At 35.4% G+C, this 13,673-nt stretch overlaps 1 protein-coding gene and 1 long non-coding RNA gene across 40 annotated transcripts in view; one reads left to right on the top strand and one right to left on the bottom strand.

The window, feature by feature from the left end:
* The window catches only part of atp8b4 (ATPase phospholipid transporting 8B4), a 75,381-nt gene that overhangs the window by 5,730 nt on the left and 55,978 nt on the right, over positions 1-13,673 (bottom strand). For 3 of the 39 annotated variants that reach the window (XR_015526662.1, XR_015526663.1, XM_087312535.1), the window contains 5 exons: positions 13,248-13,331; positions 12,919-13,164; positions 9,919-10,057; positions 8,601-8,731; positions 4,730-4,987 (listed from right to left, as the gene is read on the bottom strand). Coding sequence is in view for 1 of the 39 variants with exons in the window: in XM_087312535.1 (XP_087168661.1) it covers positions 4,730-4,987; positions 8,601-8,731; positions 9,919-10,057; positions 12,919-13,164; positions 13,248-13,331 (858 nt within the window). In the remaining 38 variants the exon portion in view is untranslated. Of the gene's footprint in view, positions 1-583; positions 4,988-7,536; positions 8,021-8,140; positions 8,732-9,918; positions 10,058-12,918; positions 13,165-13,247; positions 13,332-13,673 lie in introns of those variants that run through there. The other 36 variants (XR_015526676.1, XR_015526693.1, XR_015526682.1 and 33 more) reach the window with 25 other exon arrangements.
* On the top strand, positions 10,392-12,259 carry LOC147830936 (uncharacterized). Its single transcript, XR_015526727.1, has 3 exons — positions 10,392-12,039; positions 12,098-12,186; positions 12,245-12,259. It is a non-coding gene; the product is annotated as an uncharacterized LOC147830936 (long non-coding RNA).

Raw genomic sequence — 13,673 nt, forward strand, 5'->3', positions numbered from 1 at the left:
ACCACCTGTTAGAATCTGCGTATCATTGCACCTGCTGCAGTCATGGTACGGCAGCAAAGTTCCTCCATTATTATTACGCCAGAAAGAGAGTATAGTTCCATATCAGCTTATAAAATAACATCTTTCACTTTCCATCAGTCTTAGTTCACGATGTCACTGCAGAAGATTCGAGCTTTAAATAGGAAAATTATCAAAACACTTTTGTGTCATTTTTAGGATGCTAACGGTCTAATCCGATTCAGTGATTTATGCTAAGCTAAGCTAAAAGTACTCCAGAGATCGACTGAATAGACTAAACTGTGGATGTTGTCTATGTTATATAAAACACCTAAAAAAGAGGCGCTTTTTGTATTTTTTTAAAATAAATATTCATAAAAAAAATATTTGTGTGTATGTGAGTGTGTGGGTGTAACTGCGTAAAACATGCCGGGTAAGTTGGCGGTTCATTCAGCTGTGGTGACCTCTAATTAATAAAGGGACCAAGTTGAAAAGAAGATGAACATCATAGCAACAGCGCTCGCAGCAAACCACTGATCACATTTAAAAAAAATCAACAATTAAATATGTAAATGCAAACAGTCCGTTTGCAAATAAATGAAACATTGGCCATTTATTGCATTTCATATCAAAATAATGTACAACGACTCGTATAAAAACCCATGCATTTAAATAAAAACAACACATTCTGCGTGGTCTTTGCTGGCAAAACAGCACAGCAGAAAGATCTCATACATTCGTCATGTATATTCACCATGGCAATAAATGAACATGTCGACTGTACACTCGTAAAGAGGAAATGTTGCACGGCCCCCTTTTAGAAAATGTGATCTACTTTAACATGAGCGGCTAATGTGCCTGAACAAAGCGTGGGACATTCAGAGAGAGAGAGAAAAACAGACTTCCTTTAGTGAAAGACAAACAAAAAGGCACAAAAATCCCTTCCGTAAAGGATCCCTTGAAAGAAATGCCCACTTTGTAGACCTTTACATAAGATAAATATGGAATTGTAGAAGTTTAAACGAGTAAATGCTTCAGTCTATCGCTTGATGGAAGGCACGGCGTAGTGTTCAGTATTCCCAGTTCGCTGAGCTGCATGCAAAAGCACTACCGCATAGAGGAATGTTTTATTTTGAAATCTTTTAGATGCAATTTAAATTGGTCAAATAAGCTTGCTTGCACATTCATTGCATGTTCGTTACGGCATCAAAATGGCACATTACTAATGTTTACTACTCATCCAGTAGCGCTGAGCATTTGGGGGCATTTAGTGAACTGTGATGCAACTACCAAGTCTTTAAACGTATCCATATTACATATGCAATGCAGTAATAATAACCCTAAACCGCTTCAGATGGCTTTATAATAAAATACGAGGTATTATTTCACACGCCAGCACATATTTTCTCCACTAGACGGCTGTCATTCGTCTCAGGTTTAAATAAACACTCCACTTCTATTAAAATAGACTACTTTTACAGCTCTCTACAGTTAAACAGTTGAGTTTTTTTTAATCCGCTCAGACGATCTCCAGGTCTGGCGGGAGCACTTTTAGCTTAGCATAAATCATTGAATTGAATTAGACCATTAGCATCTCATTCAAAAATGTAAACAAAAATGGATAATTTTCCTATTTATCTTCTGTAGATACACTTCTGTCGTGTACTAAGACTGATGGAAAATAGAAAGTTGTTATTTTCTAGGTTGACATAGCTAAGAACTATTTTCTCATTCAGGTGTAATAATCAAGGAGATTCGCTGCCATACTATGGTTGTAGCAGTGCAATAATATTACACAGCATCTGAAAATAGTGCCAAGCATATATGCCTATGCTTGCTTGCACCACCTGTTAGAATCTGCGTATCATTGCACCTGCTGCAGTCATGGTACGGCAGCAAAGTTCCTCCATTATTATTACGCCAGAAAGAGAGTATAGTTCCACATCAGCTTAGAAAACAACATCTTTTCACTTTCCATCAGTCTTAGTTCACGATGTCACTGCAGAAGAGTCGAGCTTTAAATAGGAAAATTATCAAAAAGTTTTTTTGTAATTTTTGGGATGCTAACGGTCTAATCCAATTCAATAATTTATGCTAAGCTAAGCTAAAAGTGCTCCGCAAATCGACTGAATGGACTCAACTCTTTAACTCTGGAGCCGTTAAATTTTACAGCTCTCTTTTACAGCTCTCTACAATTAAACAGTTGAGTTTTACCCTTTTTAATCCATTCAGCTGATCTCCAGGTCTGGCGGGAGCACTTTTAGATTAGCTTAGCATAAATCATTGAATTAGGTTAGACCATTAGCATCTCATTCAAAAAATGTAAACAAAAAAATTGTAATTTTTCTATTTACAGGTTTGACTCTTCTGTAGTTACACTTCTGTTGTGTACTAAGACTGACGGAAAATGGAAAGTTGCTATTTTCTAGATTGATATAGCTAGAGACTATACACTCATTCAGGTGTAATAATCAAGGAGATTCGCTGCCGTACTATGGATGTAGCAGTGCAATAATTTTACACAGCATCTGAAAATAGTGCCAAGCATATATGCCTATGCTTGCTTGCACCACTAGTTAGAATCTGCGTATCATTGCGTCTGCTGCAGTCATGGTACAGCAGGAAAGTTCCTCCATTATTATTACGCCAGAATGAGAGTATAGTTCCATATCAGCTTAGAAAACAACATCTTTATACTTTCCATCAGTCTTAGTTCACGATGTCACTGCAGAAGAGTCGAGCTTTAAATAGGAAAATTATCAAAACGTTTTTTTGTAATTTTTGAGATGCTAACGGTCTAATCCAATTCAATGATTTATGCTAAGCTAAGCTAAAAGTGCTCCGGAAATCGACTGAATGGACTCAACTCTTTAACTCTGGAGCCGTTAAATTTTACAGCTCTCTTTTACAGCTCTCTACAATTAAACAGTTGAGTTTTACCCTTTTTAATCCATTCAGCTGATCTCCAGGTCTGGCGGGAGCACTTTTAGATTAGCTTAGCATAAATCATTGAATTGGGTTAGACCATTAGCATCTCATTCAAAAAATGTAAACAAAAAAATTGTAATTTTTCTATTTACAGGTTTGACTCTTCTGTAGGTACACTTCTGTCGTGCACTAAGACTGACGGAAAATGGAAAGTTGCTATTTTCTAGATTGATATAGCTAGAGACTATACTTTCATTCAGGTGTAATAATCAAGGAGATTTGCTGCCGTACTATGGCTGTAGCAGTGCAATGATATTACGCAGCATCTAAAAATTTTCTCCAGAATCAACGTCTATGCTTGCACAAACAGTTAGAATCTGCATATCATTGCGCCTGCTGCAGTCGTGGTGTACAGCAGGAAAGGTCCTTCATTATTATTACGTCAGAATTAGAGTATAGTTCCATATCCGCTTAGAAAACAACATCTTTTCACTTTCCATCAGTCTTAGTTCACGATGTCACTGCAGAAGAGTCGAGCTTTAAATAGGAAAATTATTGAAACACTTTTGTGTCATTTTTAGGATGCTAACGGTCTAATCCGATTCAGTGATTGATGCTAAGCTAAGCTAAAAGTACTCCAGAGATCAACTAAATAGACTCAACTCTTTAGCCCTGGAGCAGTTGTAAAGTTTACAGCTCTCTTTTACAGCTTTCTACAGTTGAACAGTTGAGTTTTTCCATTTTTAATCCATTCAGGGAATTTCCAGGTCTGGTGGGAGCACTTTTAGCTTAGCTTAGCATAAATCATTGAATTGGATTAGACAATTAGCATCTCACACAAAAAAAAAAAAAAAAAAAAGATAATTTTCCTATTTAAAAGCTGGACTCTTCTGTAGATACACTTCTGTCGTGTACTAAGACTGACGGAAAATGAAAAGTAGCTATTTTCTAGATTGATATGGCTAGGAACTATACACTCATTCAGGTGTAATAATCAAGGAGATTTGCTGCTGTATCATGGCTGAAGCCGGAGCAATAATATTACATAGGATCTGAATATTGAGCGCAGCATATATGCATATGCTTGCTTACACCACTAGTTAATATCTGCGCATCATTGCGCCTGCTGCAGTCATAGTGTACGGCAGGAAAGTTTCTTCATTATTATTACACCAGAATGAGAGTATAGTTCCATATCAGCTTAAAAAATATCATCTTTTCACTTTCCATCAGTCTTAGTTCACGATGTCACTGCAAAAGAGTCGAGCTTTAAATAGGAAAATTATCAGAGCACTTTTTTGTAATTTTATTTTTGAGATGCTAACGGTCTAATCCGATTCAATGATTTGTGCTAAGCTTAGCTAAAAGTGCTCTGAAGATCGACTGAATGAACTCAACTCTTTAACTGGAGATGTAAAATAAGCCTTTTATCAAAAAAGGTGTAGTGTTCCTTTAAACATGAGTGTCTAAAACATTTCCTAAAGCGTTAAAAAGAAGTTCTTAAAACCCAGAATACAAAAACTGTGCCTTTTTGAGAAAACATCACACTTTTTGAATCGTGTGCCAGAAGAGGTGAGAATACAAAAATGAATCTCGGGTTCAATTTAAACAGACGCCGTTTGAGACGGAACCGAAAAATGAGGTGAAAGGAATGATCTGTGCTTCATTGTGCTGGCTCTTTGGAGTCTCCTGTGCATGTGTAGCCCTCCTGTAGTCTGTACACAATTATCAAAAAACACAGACGCTAAATCTTCAGATGCTAAGTAAAGGGCTTTTATCTGGCCTCCAAGTCTTCTACCGTCACCTCTTGTTTGTGCTCGCTCGGCCTGCTGTTGGCTGAGGTGGTGCCCTTCTCTCCAGGGGCTCGGGAGGGTGAGGACAGCGGGTATGTGGAAGTGGAGGATGTGGGAACCTTCATGTTCTTGCCGGAGGTGATGAGTTCTCCGTATCCCTGCTGGTGGGAGAAAGCGTAGGCCGAGCGTCTAGAGCTGGTCCTGCGGACTCTCCTGAGGTTCTGCTCTTGAGGACGCTGCCGCCTAGTGGCCTGCTGGAGTAAACGCACCTGAGGGAGGGCAGACGGTTCAGGAGATTATGATGACGCACATGACCATTTGACTATTCAGTTCAATTCATCTTTATTTATTTAGCGCTTTTACAATGTAGATTGTGTCAAAGCAGCTTAACACAGGAGTTCTAGTAAATTGAAACTGTGTCAGTCCAGTTTTCAGAGTTGAAGTTCAGTTTAGTTCAGTTCAGTGTGGTTTAATTTTCACTGCTGAGAATCCGAACAGCAAATCCATCGAAGTCCCTAATATCATAAATGCTCATTCCCTTTGTTTATGTTCACCCCCATAATGTGATTATAATACAATTTTGGCAGTGCTGCAATTAAACTACTTAATTTAAGCACGCAACGATTTACAGTTTTCTCAGTCGCTTTGGTGCATTTCTCACAACACTATTTACATTTGCACAACAGTTAATGCATTTCTCAAAACAGTTAGTCGTTTGTGCACATCCTAGTAGCAGTTTCTCATTCCTTTCAACAAATTGCAAATGCTTTCGCACATGCATCAATTGCTTTCATTCAACTCTCTGCTATTTATAACATTATCATCTGCTTATGTCATGTCAGTCAAAATGAACTAAACTTGTAAATGCTGAATAGTCATTTCATATAAAACTAACAGTCCTCATTTCATTACTTGAGTCATTACATACAAAAAAAGGATGAACTTGATTCCAAAATCGGTCAAGCAATCTTTATTAAAAAATTTTTTTAAAAACTTTATTTTTCTGAAAATGTCTTTAAAATCGAACAATTTTAAGAATGATTTACTGACCTGTGTATGTTGCAGGCTCAGTTCCAATGTGTACTGCAATATTGTTTACAGTTGTGCTCAGCTTTACCCAAAGGGAGTTTATGCTTGTTGTAAATAAGGGTGTGTTTATTCTTCTGCACAATGCTGTGAGTAAATTAGGATTGTAAAGAGCAAATGCAGTAAAAATGTGCAACATACATATTCAGTGTCTTGTACTCAGATAGCTCACTAAATGCAGTGATGTCTAACTATTCTGTAGTTTTCAAATGGCTGTGCAAATAGTATAAAGTGCATTTTCAGCAAGTGTCACCAACATCTGACTTTTTTTGCATTGAAAAAATGTACAGAGTAAACTCATAATGAAAACACGACTAAGCCATTTGACTATCTTGTTTATAAACAAGGTGTCACACTGCAAAAAATGCTTTTCTTATTTAGATGTTTTGTCTTGTTTCAAGTCCAAATATCTAAATATTTTTAAATAAAGGAGAATTTTCTAGCCAAGCAAAACATATTCTCTTGTTTTGAGAAATAATATGCCAATATTAAGTGAGTTTTTTCTTAAAACAAGCAAAATAATCTGCCAATGGGATAAGCAAAATAATCTTGTTTTTCCTTTTGACATAAGATTATTTTGCTTACCCCATTGGCAGATTATTTTGCTTGTATTAAGGAAAAACTCACTTAATTATGGCATATTATATCTCAAAACAAGACAATATGTTTTGCGTGTGTAGAAAATTCTTCTTGTTTTGAGATTTTTTAGACATTTGGACTCGAAACAAGACAAAAAATCTAAGTAAGAAAAGCATTTTTTGCAGTGCAGGACTTTTCATTTTAGTGATACTGACACTTTGATTGACATGAATACTTGCTTTTGAGGAATGAACTATTCATTTTGAGCATGTGACGCGCTTTTGCAGGTTATTGGCTTTGCAGTTTGCATGAATTGTTTTGAGAAATGCGTTAACTGTTTTGCAGAAATGCACTGGTGTTGTGAGAAATGCACCAAAGCGACTGAGAAAAACTGTAAATGCAATTGAGCTCATAACTAGTAACAGTAATTACTTTAAACAAAAAGCCATACACTGATCTTACAGTTTTTCTCAGTCGCTTTGGTTCACAGGCCCTAATCTGAAATTGAGATGAAAGTGGAAGCGCAGTGAAGATAAAAAAAAAAAAAATGCCATTCAGGAAAAAATGGTTTCCTTCTGGCTTATGTCAAAAAGTTGTGCTTGTTTTTTCTTCTAATTTGTTACTCTATGCCAGGGGTCACCAAACTTGTTCCTTGAGGGCCGGTGTCCTGTAGATTTTAGCTTCAACCCTAATCAAACACAAGCTGATCAAGGTCTTACTAAGTATACTTGAAACATGTGTTACGGCAAGTTGGAGCTAAACCCTGCACGAACACCGGCCCCCCCAGGACCGAGATTGGTGACCCCTGCTCTATACATTTGCCCTACAGCACCTGCCGGAAAGGCTTCACACTTCTGTCCAGCAGATGGCGCTAAACACACACACACAAATCCACCTCACGAAAAGAAAACAGAAATTGCAGGAAACTATTTATAAAGGTTTAAATATGGACATTTTCTTACAAAAGCTCATCAGTTTGCTACTTTTTTCCTTTTGTGTGTGAGGCACTTTTTATTATTGATGGATGCACTTTAATGGACTTGTTTTGGTTTGCTGAAAAAAACTCATGACATTGAGCTGAACGAGACGATATATATATTATACAGCTGCAGTCAGAATTATTAGCCCCCCTTTGATTTTTATTTTCTTTTTTAAATATTTCCCAAATGATGTTTAACAGAGCAATGACATTTTTACAGTATGTCTGATAATATTTTTTCTTCTGGAGAAAGTCTTATTTGTTTTATTGCGGCTAGAATATAAGTAGTTATTGATTTTTTAAAAAACATTTTTGGGACAAAATTATTAGCCGCTTTAAGCTATTTTTTTTCCGATAGTCTACAGAACTAACCATCATCATACAATAACTTGCCTAATTACCCTAACCTGCCTAGTTAACCTAATTAACCTTGTTAAGCCTTTAAATGTCACTTTAAGCTGTATAGAAGTGTCTTGAAAAATATCAAGTAAAATATTATTTACTGTCATCATGACAAAGACAAAATAAATCTGTTATTAGAAATAAGTTTTTAAAATTATTATGCTTAGAAATGTGCTGAAACAATCTTCCCTCCATTAAACAGAAATTGGGGAAAAAAATAAACAGGGGCGCTTATAATACAGGGCGGCTAATAATTCTGACTTCAACTGTATATATATTATACAGCTACAGTCAGAATTATTAGCCCCCCTTTGAATCTTCTTTGCTTTTTTAAATATTTCCCAAATGATGTTTAACAGAGCAAGGAAATTTTCACAGTATGTCTGATATAATTTTTTTCTTCTGGAGAAAGTCATATTTGTTTTATTTAGGTTAGAATAAGAGCAGTTTTTAATTTTTTATGAACCATTTTTAGGTCAAACTTATTAGCTCCTTTAAGCTATTTGTTTTTTCAATAGTCTACAGAACAAAACATCATTATACAATAACTTACCTAATTACCCTAACCTGCCTAATTAACCTAGTTAAGCATTAAAAAGTTTATTTGATTATTATTTTTTGAAAACTTAGATTGATTTGACTGATATAATTTTTAAAAAGTATGCCTAGGATGACTTGAGTGTGTAAATCATGGGCTAATTGACATTTTTGGGTAAACTAGCACCTTAAAGATTAAAGATTTCAGCCTAGGATCAGAGAAATATTGTCAGATTCACAGATTCACATGTAATACTGTTGAGTGTGCAACAGCTGAAGTCATCTGTAAATGTAGTGACCTTGTCAGTGTGTGTGGGATAGAGGTCAGTCTTGATGAAGCGGACCGCCAGCATGGGCATTATACACACGACTGTGTTGAGGAGGATGACCAGCCACACGATCTTCTGATTCAGAGAATTACGTGCGGAGCCTACAATCAAAAACAAACAGAGAATCATTAATATCGCCTGGAAATTACTGCTAGGATGTAGTATTTTTAAATGTGCCAGCGCTTTCTTTGAATAGGTTTTTGGGTAAATGCATGAAATACCTGATGAAAGTCATGCCGCAAATCCAGGTTTTAGGAACAACAGACAATAATTTGATTTCTAGTTGATCATTTGGTATCAGAAGTGGCTTATATGAAATGTAAAGGCCTCTAGATTACGCTTATTTTACCAAAATAACATCTGATCATGCCTTGATTTTTAATTAGGACAGTAAGGTCTGACTTTGCTGAGACAAAAGTTTTGTCACTTAACAGAAATAATGTCCAGTATAGAATATAAAGTCATGCTGCAGTGGAAACAGAATGAATATTGTGTCTGAATCCATCATGAGCTTGGAGGACTGCATCCATACATCTCTGCAATGACTTAAATCAATGATTAATAAAGTCATCTGGAATGGCAAAGAAAGCGTTCCTGCAGGACTCCCAGAGTTCATCAAGAGCCTTTGGATTCATCTTCAATGCCTCCTCCTCCATCTTACCCCAGACATGCTCAATAATGTTCATCTCTGGTGACTGGGCTGGCCAATACTGGAGCACCTTGACCTTCTTTGCTTTCAGGAACTCTGATGTGGAGGCTGAAGTGTGAGAAGGAGCGCTATCCTGCTGAAGAATGTGCCCTTTCCTCCTGTGTTAGTAATCTAATGGGCAGCACAAATGTCTTGATACCTCAGGCTGTTGATGTTGCCATCCACTCTGCATTTCTCGCACGCCCCCCATACTGAATGTAACCAAAACCATGATTTTTTCTTCACCAAACTTGACTGATTTCTAGGAGAATCTTGGGTCCATGCTGGCTCCAGTAGGTCTTCTGCAGTATTTGTGATGATTGGGATGCAGTTCAACAGAGGATTCTTCAGAAAAATCAACCTTCTGCCTCTTTTCCAAATGATCAACTAGAAGTCAAGTTATTATTTGTTGCTCTAACAAACTGGGATCGACGACAAGACTTTTGTCAGGTAGTGTAAGGTTTAGTCTATAACTTCTGGCAATCTATTTTCCGTGCACTCATGATGTATTGGAGTACATTTCGTTAAACTCCTGATTTGTAAGTTGCTTTGGAAAGAAGCGTCTGCTTAATGTTAATGTAAGCATGTTTTAATTCTTACCTATGAATGGAAACTGATTGGGGAATATGGTAAAAATCCCGTTGCTGTTCATTGCAAAAAGTATTGCAAAGTAAACTGCTAGACTGCCCCATATGAAGAAGTGGTTCACCGCCGTCCAGTAGTTTGTATCAAGCCCAATCTGAAACGAAATGTTTACATAAACATAAGCCTCATGATTATTTGCATTCTTTTTAGCACTATAATGTAACTGTGTGGTTTATATACCATAAAAATATCCAAGCTCCAATATACTAATCAAGTGTCATTTTTAGTATTTATAATTATTATAATCATTCAGTCCACTTGGCTTTACCAACTTGTTAGCGAAACCTTTCTAATCATTTAACATCAACAATTAACAATCACTTCTTTTATATCTTGTATTAAGTCCATTTAAAAAAAAATAATTTTATATTTACATTACTCATATTTATTTATATACACATTTATTGATTCATTCATTTTCTTTTCGGCTTAGTCCCTTTATTAATCAGGGGTAGCCACAGCGGAGTGAACCACCAACTTATTGTTTATTACGATAAACACTGAATTACACAAGCATTTAATATGGAATTGAGGTCATGAAAACAACAATGGAAAAATGAAGAGTCCACTTACAAAATTCTCAGTTTCTCTTGATTTACAAGTTTGATTTTTGTGTAATCATTAATAAAAATCTATATTTTTATTGCTATGAAATTTCTTCCCAATTCAAATACAAGTTCAATCAATATTTGGTGGAATAAACCAGATTTCAGTCACAAGCAAAGACAATATATCATTTTGGGGAGAAAAGGCTATAAATTATAATCTTTTTATTTGAAATTTGAAAGAACTGCAGTCAAAATTAATAGTAATTCAATCAATTCATTCATTTATTCATTTTCTTGTCGGCTTAGTTGCTTTATAATCTGGGGTCGCCACAGCGGAGTGAACCGCTAACTTATCCAGCATGTTTTTACGCAGCGAATGCCCTTCCAGCCGCAACCCATCTCTGGGAAATAATTAAATCAATATTTAATCAAAAAATACAAATAAAAAATACAATACTGCTGTGTGCTACATGTTGTCATTTTAGGGCAGTTATTTAAGGGTTAGTTCCCTCAAAAATGAAAATTCTGTCTTCAATTGCTCACCCTTATGTCATTACACAAAAGAGAATATTTTCGATGAAATCTGAGAGCTCTCTCATCCTCCATAGACAGCAATGGCCATGAGATATTTAAAGTCCAGAAAAGAATCCAAAAACATGTTTAAAATATTTTAATGATTCGTCAATATTTCAATGATTCGTCAGTATTTCAACGATTCGTCAATAGTTCAGTGATACGTGAATATTTCAATGATTCGTCAATATTTCAATGATTCGTCAATAGTTCAATGATTCGTCAGTATTTCAACGATTCGTCAATAGTTCAGTGTTACGTCAATATTTCAATGATTCGTCAATATTTCAACGATTCGTTAATAGTTCAGTGATACGTCAATATTTCAATGATTCGTCAATATTTCAATTAATCATCAATATTTCAATTAATCGTAAATATTTCAATAATTCGTCAATATTTTAATGATTCGTCAATATTTTAATGGTTCGTCAATATTTCAATGATTCGTCAATATTTCAATGGTTCGTCAATATTTCAATGGTTTGTCAATATTTCAATGAATCGTCAATATTTCAATGAATCGGCAATATTTCAATAATTCGTCAATATTTCAATGATTCGTCAATATTTTAATGATTCGTCAATATTTTAATGTTTCGTCAATATTTCAATGGTTCATCAATATTTCAAAAATTCGTCAATAGTTGAATGATTCGTCAATATTTCAATGATTCGTCAACATTTCAATGATTCGTCAATAGTTCAATGATTCGTCAATATTTTAATGGTTCGTCAATATTTCAAAGATTCGTCAATAGTTTAATGATTCGTCAATATTTCAATGATTCGCCAATAGTTCAATGATTCGTCAATAGTTTAATGATTCGTCAATATTTTAATGGTTCGTCAATAGTTCAATGATTCGTCAATAGTTTAATGATTCGGCAATATTTTAATGGTTCGTCAATAGTTCAATGATTCGTCAATAGTTTAATGATTCGGCAATATTTCAGTGATTCATCAATATTTCAATGATTCATCAATAGTTTAATGATTCGGCAATATTTCAGTGATTCATCAATATTTCAATGATTCATCAATAGTTTAATGATTCGGCAATATTTTAAGGATTCGTCAATAGTTCACTGATTCGTCAATAGTTTAATTATTCGGCAATATTTCAGTGATTCATCAATATTTCAATGATTCATCAATAGTTTAATGATTCGGCAATATTTCAGTGATTCATCAATATTTCAATGATTCATCAATAGTTTAATGATTCGGCAATATTTTAAGGATTCGTCAATAGTTCACTGATTCGTCAATAGTTTAATTATTCGGCAATATTTCAGTGATTCATCAATATTTCAATGATTCATCAATAGTTTAATGATTCGTCAATATTTCAGTGATTCATCAATATTTCAATGATTCAGTAATAGTTTAATGATTCGGCAATATTTTAATGATTCGTCAATAGTTTAATAGTTCAATGGTTCTTAAATATTTCAATGGTTTGACAGTAATTATACAAAGCTCCAAAAACACTTTTGTGCAGCAAAAAACCTGTAAAAAATGACTTTGTCAATGTGTTTACTATAGTAAATACGATGCTTGCTTGTTTTGATTTAATGGCAAATATGTCCTTTTGCCCATAAGAAATATACACCTTGACCTGTGTAGAAGACAAAGTCAAACAAAGTCATTTTTACAGACACATGAATTATTTTGACAATGTTTTGGGTTTCTTTTCTGGTCTTTGAACCACTCTGTACCGTTGCTGTCTATTTGTTATTTGGGTTATTTGTGTTCGGAAGATGAAAGAAGAACAAGATGAGGGCAAGTAATTCATCATTCTTGGGTGGAGGAACCCTTTAAATGGACTCACCTGAACACTGACCACGATGACCAGAGAGGTGGCGATGGTGACCGCGAAAGCCTGCTGGTCGGAAATTTGAGCGCCGTCGTCCCGCACGGCTGGCATGAAGGCTCCATACGGGATGAAGAAGAGGATGAAGGAGGTGTAGACCCCCTGCAGTGTACAGGTGAAAAACTTCCTCTTGTTGAAGAGCTGGTTCAGTTGACCCGGTCTGTACAGGTTTGGGTAGCGTAAACTGTACTGCTCGTTCACATCCTGAAAATCCACAAATCTTAGGTTAAAAGGTTGCGGTTGTGTTTTGGTGGCACTACATTAAAATATTTTAGTCCCTTTCTCACCTGGTCAAACAGACCCATGGCCAGAACAGGAAGTGAGGTGTAGACGATGTTGAAGAGTGTGATGAACCACTGGTCATATACAGTCTATATCAATGACAAAAACATTATTCAGGATTTTCAATGGAAATCACATACTGAAGATCAAAATTAAAAAAACTAGCTACATCTTCCTAAATTTCGAGGTCACTACTTAGCCCTATTAGAGTTATCATAACGGATTTTAAGTATATTTCAAGAATGACATATTTTGATGCTTAATAAAAAAACAAAAAACACTAGCTATGTTTCCATCTACAAATGGGAATTCATTTTATGTGTAAAACTGGAATATCACATAAAACATTTGCGAATAAAGCAGCGTTTCCTTCCGACTTGGCCAAGAGCACAAAATGGTCACTTCCAGATAAACTGGCTCAAAATATCAAC

The sequence above is a fragment of the Danio rerio genome, chromosome 25 (genome assembly GCF_052040795.2).
Source record: "Danio rerio strain M-AB ecotype USA chromosome 25, GRCz13ab, whole genome shotgun sequence".
NCBI classification, from domain to species: domain Eukaryota; kingdom Metazoa; phylum Chordata; class Actinopteri; order Cypriniformes; family Danionidae; genus Danio; species Danio rerio.